The sequence below is a fragment of the Corylus avellana genome, chromosome ca4 (genome assembly GCF_901000735.1).
Source record: "Corylus avellana chromosome ca4, CavTom2PMs-1.0".
NCBI lineage: Eukaryota > Viridiplantae > Streptophyta > Magnoliopsida > Fagales > Betulaceae > Corylus > Corylus avellana.
Genome location: NC_081544.1, coordinates 19,182,458 through 19,192,204, shown reverse-complemented (window position 1 = coordinate 19,192,204; position 9,747 = coordinate 19,182,458). Strand labels below are relative to the sequence as shown.

The 9,747-nt window shown below is 37.1% G+C and overlaps 1 protein-coding gene across 1 annotated transcript; it reads left to right on the top strand.

Moving 5' to 3' along the window:
• Positions 1-5,176: 5,176 nt before the first annotated feature.
• Positions 5,177-8,729, top strand: LOC132179249 (endoglucanase 8-like). Its single transcript, XM_059591930.1, has 7 exons — positions 5,177-5,405; positions 5,493-5,900; positions 6,108-6,200; positions 6,291-6,452; positions 7,364-7,475; positions 7,880-8,043; positions 8,269-8,729. Exons 1-7 carry the CDS (start codon positions 5,178-5,180, stop codon positions 8,590-8,592), a joined length of 1,491 nt encoding a protein of 496 aa, XP_059447913.1. The 5' UTR covers position 5,177; the 3' UTR covers positions 8,593-8,729.
• Positions 8,730-9,747: the final 1,018 nt, after the last annotated feature.

The window sequence follows — 9,747 nt, the reverse complement described above, 5'->3', positions numbered from 1 at the left end:
TATTTTTGGGTAAAGTCCACATACCCCACTCAAACTACCACACAATTGATAATGTTCTCTCCTTCAAACTTTCAATTGTGACAATGTCCCTTCCAAACTAATAAAATATTGTCAATTTCCCAAAGTTTGAGGGGGGGGGATATGTGGTAGTTTGAGGGAGCATGTGGTACAATGGTATTTTGAGAATTATGACAAGATTTAACAGAAAATTCTAACGGAATGAGACATTTAAAAGAAATTGAAAGTTCGATTCTATTTTTAAACTCCAAATAGTACTTTCAAAACAAGTGAAAGTTCAAAAGTTGGATTCTCTTTTTTATTTTATTTTTATTTTTATTTTTATTATTATTATTATTATATGACCACACAAGGAAAGGGAGATAGGGGATTCGAACTAATAATGTCCTTCGCTTCATGAGACATAGCAGTTTCTAACTGATTGAGCTACTTTTTGAGTACAATTTCTCCTTCTTATTTAGAGTTTATTAACATTAACGGACCATAGTTTCTTGCCATGAGACATAAATTGATTTTTATTAATTGATTTGTTTCAAATTGAGACATAAATTGGAATAAATGGGGGGTATACGGGAGGTGACCCAAGTCCACTAATTTAATGTTTTTAGGCTCAAATCTGCGAACCAATGTTTCGGGCAAATTGGTCAAAGTTTGAGGGCCCCAAGTGCTACTAAGCAATACATGGACGGGTCGGGAAATACTGATTCAAACTTCAAAGTTGAGCTAAATATTTTGCAAATGGAAAAAAGAAACAAAAAAAATAAAGAGTTTTTTTTTTTTTTTGCCTGAATATTTTTAGTCTCACCATTGTACGTGATTAGGAATTTTTGTTTAAGTGAAATGAAAATGATTTATTCGAATTTGATATTAGATTTTACTTAAAATAGAGGTGATGAAATTTACTGCATGTTCTTCCCAAGAAAAGAAAACAGTTTATTCAACTCTCTTGTTTTGGGTAATCCTCCTATAACATTCTCTACATAGTAAAATCTGTTGCAACTCTATGGATCACGTACGTAGCCCTTAGCGGTGAACAATGTAAATTTTGTGTTCTTGTGTGTTTGTCTAATCTTGTTATTTTGCGTTCTTCGTTCTCTTTTGCGTCTCACGGGTTTTGGCGGGATAAAACCAATCGTCCGAAAAAGTCCTGTTCTTTCCCGACAGTGGTCTAGCGAGAGAAACCCAAATTAGAAAAATGTTTTACGAAATTTAAAAACGAAAACCATTTTTCAAAATTAAAGAAACTTTTTTTGCCAAACTGAAACTATTATTTTCGATACAATCAAACACCAATAAATATGAATATTTGACGCCGAAACAAACGAAACCTCTTTTTTCTCTTTTTTTCTTTTTTTAAGGGGGACAGCCTTGTTAGCATATACGTAATGAGAGCTCTATTATGACTTGCATATGTCTTATAATTATTCGAAATAATTAGAGATTTTCTTCAATCACGTTATAATAGCCAAGGACAGCTCTATTATAGTGTCGGACATGTCTAATAATTGATGAAAAAACGATTCATCATGCTTCCATACTCTTTAGCCTTTTCATCATTTCATGCATCTGCAGCTCTTATGGCTTCACTAGGAGTAACAGTAGTCAATTAATTACTTTCCTTCTTCTGCCGATTAAAATGGCTTTTACAAGGGCAGTTAGTGACTCATTATGAGCTTAATTGGCTTTATCCCTAACCCTAATTATTGGGTGATTTAGTTTGACTATTTGAGCATCAACTCAATGATAAGGCTTCGGGCGGTGATTAGCTGGCAATTTTCTGTAGTGATGAAATCACGGCTACTATTTTCGTATCCCTTTGAATAATTTTAGTGAAAACATGATCATATATATCTTATTTACTTAAATAATTTTAAATATTATAAATGTATTTTATCCCAAGTATATATCTTAACAAATAAAGGAAAATAAACTTAGAGCCTATTTGGGATTGCGTTTGAGAAATATAGTTTTTAAGTTAAAAAGAACTTTTGAGCTAAAACTTTATTTTTAAACTTTTGTCAAAAGTGCGTTTTGGACAGTTTTAGGCCTTTTGGATTTTTAAAAGCGCTTTTAATTTTTTTACCAAACTAGTATTTTTTTTTTTTTTTTCAAATGGGCTTTTTAAGTATTAAAAGTACTTTTAGGTCCCTCAAACGCACCCAATAGACTCTTACTCATTTTTCATGTAGGCCTCCAAACTACCAAGTGTAAATTAATATCCCAATTTTCACCCCTAAAGTTAAGGTCGTTTTGATTTCAGGGATAAGAAGGATTTAATATTTTACTAAGACTTACACTAAAATTCATATATGTGGACTAAAGTTGGGAGATGGAATTATTTTGATAGATGATATGAACAACTAGTTGAGGGTATTGTCATTAAAGGGAAAGCAGATGTGTCGTTTCAGCCACTAAGGATTCTAGGGGTTATAACACATGAAACTATTCTAATGTATGATAGAACAGTAAGAAATGAATGTTTTGAATGTGGTTTCATGATTTTTGGAAATTTGTAATAGGCTGAATAATGTATTGGGCTATGTATGAGAGATTAAACTTTTCCTAGAATTTTGTAGGCTAGACTGGGAAAAAGGCCCAAACCAGGATGAGAGCCCATGGACAATTAGTCATTCTATGCAATAATAGAAAATTCCAAGCATTTTAAACAAGGACTAAAGCATAAATAAAGTAAAGATACTTGGCATAGAAAGGACAATGTGAAATTATAGGGGTTAGTTGAGAGGTCAAATGAATGGTGATCAAACAAAAGAAAATGAATGGCCAGGATTTTATGGTCGTTAATCACTAAGAGAGGAGAGGGTTTTGGAATTCTCTAAACAAAACACAAAAATGAGTGGGACTTGCTCTCCAAGACCCAAAAGGGAGGAGAAAAATGAGATTTATGGACACTTGGAAGAAGTTTTTGTGCAATGATCGATCATGCTCTTCGAATGATCAAACGATGCTACTAAGCTCATAACAACTTAACGTTTATTTTAAATTATGGATTAGTACAACCCTAAGCAGAATAATCGATTGTTACTTAAAAACGATTGAACGGTGACAATCTCCATGCAAATAAGAACTAACCATTTCAGCATAAGCTTGTGGAAAGAAGTTTATTTAAGGGTTTAAGTCAAGCCCTAGACCCTATTTTGTTACTCTTTGGCCACCAAACCCTAGAGAAAGAGAAAGAAAAGGTGAATAGAATGATCTTTTAAGGGTTTTGGGTCTCTACCTTTAAAAGAGGTAAACCCTACACCCAAAACTTGATTCTTTTCGTGTGTTATAGTAATTTTTGCGAGGAGTCGTATAGTGACTTTTGATGGTTTGATGATAATGATTTTAGGGTTAAAAAGTTTGAGCCCCTGGAGAGACTTATAGACCATTTCGTTTACCTTGAGTTGTATATTTTACTATTTATGGTGTTAACTTGTAGATCCTTGCATTTTGAAGTTTGTCTTTAAAGAAGCTTTGTGGTTTTGCAAGAAATGTTGGATTTTTTTTTTTTTCGTGATGAATGTTTGAGCTTTGGTGTTAGGTTTATGTTTTGTGGTCTAGTTTGTGTTCAGAATGGTATTAGGAAGTATGTTTGGGCACTGGAACGTGATACATAGGTTAAAAGTAGGACCTTATTGGAATTTCAAAGTTCTGCCCATAGAACGATCGAACAACCCGAACAATGATCGAACGTTCTATAACACCGGATTTTATTTTATTTTTAGTTTCTCTCTCCTGATCTCTCTCAAAGTTTTTGTAACATTAAGAGAGAGGAGGAGAATTGCTTTTGCTTAGCATTTTTCGTTGATAAGGAAATCATTGCTATCATCTTATAGTTTCCAACTACTTATAAGCGGGTAACAAGAAATGATGACAAAAGAAAAAGGTGCAACAATTTATAATATGGGGCGTCAACATCTATTCATAAAGAGTAATGCTATAAGAAGAATTGAAGTCCTCAAAAATGTAATGTGTTTTTTTTTTTTAGCATGTTCACATAAGGAAAGGGGGAGATGGAGATTTAAACTAGTAACTTCTGCTTCATGAGACGTGGTCCATAGCCGATTGAGCTACCCCTTAGGGACAAATGTAATGTGTCTTTTAAAATCATCCGTAGATAAAAATTAAATAATAATAATTTCAAATTCAATAATAATTTTAAAAGTCACATCATATTTAAGAACATTTAAGCTTATATCATTACTCATTTATTAAAGGGGTTGATAATAATCTTAATAATGATTACTATTCAGGATTTTGTTTTTGGGCAAATAAATTTTAGGCCTTAGACAATGCCTAAATTTCAGGTACTTGGAGCAACCTAACAAATCTTTAAAATGGATCGGATTACATTACAATAGTGTATATGTCGATCACTCTTTTCTTTTCTTTTTTTCACTTGAGGCCATCATTTATTCTTTTATTATTTTTTTTTCTTTTTTTAATGCGAGTGCACCATTCATTCATTATTCTATCGGTCTATCCTCCTAAGGATTTTGGTGTTATCCATCTATAGAAGGAAGGGACCACGTAATCTTACATTCTTATTCTCAGCCATAGAATCTATACGAACCAAAAATAATTATTATGCCAATTTTTTTAAAAATTTGAGGTGTCATAAACATATTTTAAGTAAAAAATTATTATTAAAAAAATAAATATTATTACATCTAATGATAATTTTTGTTGCCATCTAAAAAAAAAAAAAAAAAATCTAACGGAACGCACATGCCTCAGCGGCGTCCTAAACAATAGATGAAAACAGTCAACATATCTGACGCTTAGGAATGATTGCCATCGATTCATTATTATGTTCTTTTGCTCCACGTCTATGGGCCCACATGGCCACAACCCCCTACTCCTCCACGTGGCCACCATCAATACGACGGTGGATCAGTCATGCCCCCATTATCCTTCACCTTTCAACTTGTGTACCCCACCGACCCTCATAATATCATAATCCAAAACCAGTTTCGGATAGTCCGACCCAACATACGGTCATACCCGAGACGACCCGGTCAAGCATCGGAATCCTAACAATCATCCAGTAATGTTTCCACGTGGCGGTAAGTTATTGGCTCAAAGTCTGGAATCCAATGACGCTTTTCTACTATAAGTACCACGACGGTTTCCATCTTTCCTTGCTCCAACAGCAAGAAATGGCGCGCAATGCTCTCTCTTTCCCGGCGAGTGTTGCCGCACTTCGCGTCCTTACCCTCCTCCTCGTCTTCCTCCCTCTCCGTCCACTCGCCGCCCGCCACGACTACTACAATGCGCTTAGGAAAAGCATCCTCTTCTTCGAAGGCCAACGATCGGGGAGGCTCCCCCCAGATCAACGTGTTCGATGGCGCAAAGACTCAGCCTTGCACGACGGAGCCACCGCCGGGGTAAGCTTTTCCATCTACACCCTCCCACGCCTTAGCATTCCCCATTTTCTCCGTTTTAACGCCGGGTGTACTCTTTACTTTTGACAGGTTGACTTAACGGGTGGGTACTACGACGCCGGAGACAATGTGAAGTTCGGGTTCCCAATGGCCTTTACGACGACGTTGCTGTCGTGGAGCGTCATAGATTTTGGGAGGAACATGGGGCCGGAGCTGAGGAACGCCGTCAGGGCCGTCAAATGGGGGACGGATTACCTCTTGAAGGCAACGGCGGTGCCTGACGTCGTTTACGTCCAGGTGGGTGACGCGTACTCCGATCACAACTGCTGGGAGCGGCCAGAAGACATGGATACGCTTCGAACGGTGTATAAGGTGGATAGGGCCCACCCTGGATCTGACGTGGCTGGCGAAACAGCTGCTGCCTTGGCCGCTGCGTCCATTGTATTCAGGTCACGTGACCCGGCTTACTCTAGATTGCTTCTCAGTCGTGCCATCAGGGTACGTCTCTGTCACACTGAATCACCTACCTTTTTTATTTAACCTTTGGTAAAAAAACAAATATATATATATATATATATATATATATATATATAAAATTCCACATTTACCATGTAATTACTTAGAGTGCTAAATGTACGTATCATGTGAGTGTCTCTCTCCGCATCTGAAAATATAACCGTTGTATATGTAACGGTTGAAATGCAGGTGTTCGAGTTCGCTGACAAGTACCGGGGAGCGTACAGCTCGAGCTTGCACCCTGCGGTGTGCCCTTTTTACTGCGACGTTAACGGTTACCAGGTGGGGGAGTCTCCGCCGTTGGATTGACATTGAAGTTGTAATAGTAATAATACTTTGGACGGCTAAAATAATTTAAAATAAAAATTGTAGGACGAGTTGCTTTGGGCAGCGGCGTGGTTACACAAGGCGTCAAGGATGCGCGAGTACAGAGAGTACATAGCTAGGAACGAGGTGATATTAAGAGCCGGAGACACCATCAATGAGTTCGGTTGGGATAACAAGCATGCTGGGATTAATGTGCTAATTTCCAAGGTAACCCTACTCCTCATTTAATTAATCTTAGACTATATATTATATGATTTAAATTATTGTACACATATATATGTATGTGCACTTATCATATGCTTTTTTTTTTTTGTCTTTGTTTAATGTTTTTACCCTTCATGTCCTATGTTCTTGGTTGATATGTGAGGGATTGTTAATAAAATTAATATTTTTACAACACATGCATCTATCTAAGCCAAATCATTTGAGACATTCCCCTGTGTACGCCTCAGAATAGTAAAAATACATTTCTAAAAGTGTATACATTGTGGGTCCACATGGTGGTGGGTCCACGTGCCCCCCTATTTTGATCTACTGGAATAAATTTAAAGTAGAAAAGTATTTCTTTAGCGGATCAAATAGTCAAGATCATAAATAGTTAAAGTTAAGGTATATGAGGATTTGTAAAAATTTGAATTATCAATCTCTTAGTTAAATGCTTTTTCTTTTTCTTTTTCTTTTATTCGTGGGTAGAGAGAGTTGTCCCTTCAATCAAGAGGAAAGTCGCCAAAGCTAGGAGTGAGGTGTTGTCCTCTAAGTGCGTAGGGAAGTCATCCTTAGATGTGGGTCCCGAAAGCAGTAAGCTACTGCCACATGCATGTGCATAAAGGGTTGGACGAATGAGGATGGCTCGACCCATACTGAGCCCTATACATTTCTTTATTATATAACTTTTTCTTCAAAGTGATTGCGACTTCTTGTTTAGGGCTTTTCATTATGATCAGATACATCACAGGGAAAAAATCGTCCATTTCAGCTATTTATTGTCTTATGTCTCCCCCCCTCTGCTGCTCTCTGTTTTACGTATTTGGAGAAATATAATATATTATATCTATATTATCTCTGTTGATGAAAAATAGTAACTTTTTTTTTTTTTTTTGGGTTTAATTAATTAACAGGAAGTGTTGAGGGGAAGGGCAGAATATTTCGAGTCCTTCCTGCAGAATGCAGATGGGTTTATCTGTTCTTTATTGCCTGGAATTTCTCATCCTCAAGTCCAATATTCTCCAGGTACTTGATTTTCTTTTTCTTCATTGGAACGAAAATCACATGATCAAAGTTTGTCACATTACACACAAGTCCAAGAGAATATGCCTTCATGTTAAAGTTTTGGGCTGTGTGGGTTATTGGACAGACTGTCTTTGCTTTTGTGCTTGCCATCTACCATGCATGTGTTTCGTGCGTTTGCTTGCGCCCTTATTTCTGCGGCTTTCAATTACTTTTTGCGGTTGATAAATGTGCATTATTATTTATGCCAAGTAATTAATTAATTAATTAATTAAATCATTTTTATGGTCCTTTCTCAAGTTTGTTTATGTTTTCTTTAATTATTATTCTCCTCTCTCACACAAAAAACAGGTGAGTTGAATTGAAATAATAAAGTTTTTTGGTTTTTTTGGTCTTTGTTTGGAAAGGTGGGCTGATCTATAAGGCTGGAGGGAGTAACATGCAGCATGTAACGTCTCTGTCTTTCCTGCTTCTAGCCTATTCTAATTATCTAAGCCACGCCAATAAGGCTGTGCCATGTGGCGAGACATCAGCCACCCCTGCTCTGCTAAAACGACTTGCCAAACGTCAGGTTAGTCCCATTGCCCAATCATGGTTGTGATAGGTGGGTGGGTCCTCATCAGAAATTTAATCTGTGACTGTGAGGGACCATCTCTTCTAAATCAGACAAAATCAACGGCTACTTTTGCCTGCTCTCAAACCCCCTCCTTTCATCTTCTAATTTATCTTTGCGCCTAATTTAGGTATATATAATATTTTAATATAAATTATTTGACGTGGGTCCTACCACTACCAGGTGGACTACATTCTTGGGGATAATCCAATGGGAATGTCGTACATGGTCGGATATGGATCACGATACCCACGGAGGATACACCATCGGGGCAGCTCACTGCCATCAGTGGAGGCCCACCCGGCCCGCATTGCTTGCAAAGCAGGGTCTCGGTACTACCAAACTCCAAATCCGAACCCCAATCTACTGGTTGGGGCCGTAGTGGGTGGGCCCAATATCTCAGATGCCTTCCCTGACTCCAGGCCGATCTTTCAGCAATCCGAGCCCACAACGTACATCAACGCGCCGCTGGTGGGCCTGCTCGCCTTCTTTTCCGCCCATCCTTGATTTCCACCCAAGCAAGCAAGGAAAGTGACAAATTTAAGTGGTGCGCAAAAGGTCACCCTACCCTTTATTATTGTGATTTGTGAAAGATTCTAACGCTACCCAATCATCAATCACCAAAGAAATATCTTGCATTTGTATACGAATGGTATCAATACAGCTGTCTCTATGACTATTTAGTCTTTTTATTTCTCGTGAAGTTCACACTACGTTTTGGATAATAATAATAATAATATAATAACGATGGACAAAAGTGTCCAAAATAATATAAATAAATAAATAATCATGGGGAATTGCCAGTTATGAGACATACATTGTCGTGTCAGTTCCTGTAACTTTCTTTGCAGTTTGTTTTTAGCAATTGAGTTACGTTTAGGTTTGATTATTATGGGAAAACAACCATTTTGATTTTGATTTTGACTTTTTTATTTTATTGAAATAGACTAGAGAAACATTTGATCCCTTCGGTCGTCTCAACTATTATTGGTCTGGACGCCCTGACCGGGCTAGAGCTGGTCCAACTGACTGTTTTATTCCTACAAAACCGAGACACTTAGTCATACGCGTGAGAGAGAAAATGAAAATGGGAGTTAGAGAGAATGAGAGAGTTCCACAGAAAAGGGAAGAAGAAAAATAGGCATAAGATGATACCTAAATTACGGAGAGCGTCCTTTATAAAATGGGGCCTTGCCGACTTGCCTCTCAAATTGTCTACCATGTGGTGACTAATGACATGTTTGAGTGTGCGTTTGAGGAGTTTTAAAAGTGCGTTTAACACTCAATAAATTTATTTGAAGAAAAAAAATATCCGTTTAGTAAAAAAAATTAAAAACGCTTTTAAGGGTCCAAAAATCTCAAAAATAACTAAAACACATTTGGTATAAGCTTAAAAATAAAGTTTTTGCCAAAAAAATATTTTTTGGACTTAAACTATATTTCTCGAATGCAATCTCAAACATACTAAGAGTCACGTGATAATTGCATTTGGTAGGTTGTTGAGTAGATCTTTAATTTTGAATGGGCTTTAGGCTTGGGCCTTATGCTGAGTGGGCTGAGTATTTGGGCTGCTAGGCCTACTGGAATAGCCATATCCAATGGTGAGACTCAATCAAACGCTATCATTGGCCAATGATATTCTATTCAACATAGAATTTAGCT

Excerpts from the sequence above, each read along its gene's own strand:
- LOC132179249 (XM_059591930.1), top strand. The coding sequence starts at position 5,178 with ATGGCGCGCAATGCTCTCTCTTTCCCGGCGAGTGTTGCCGCACTTCGC. Across the intron at positions 5,406-5,492 it reads ACGACGGAGCCACCGCCGGG|GTTGACTTAACGGGTGGGTA; the intron begins GTAAGCTTTTCC and ends TACTTTTGACAG. Across the intron at positions 5,901-6,107 it reads TTCTCAGTCGTGCCATCAGG|GTGTTCGAGTTCGCTGACAA; the intron begins GTACGTCTCTGT and ends GTTGAAATGCAG.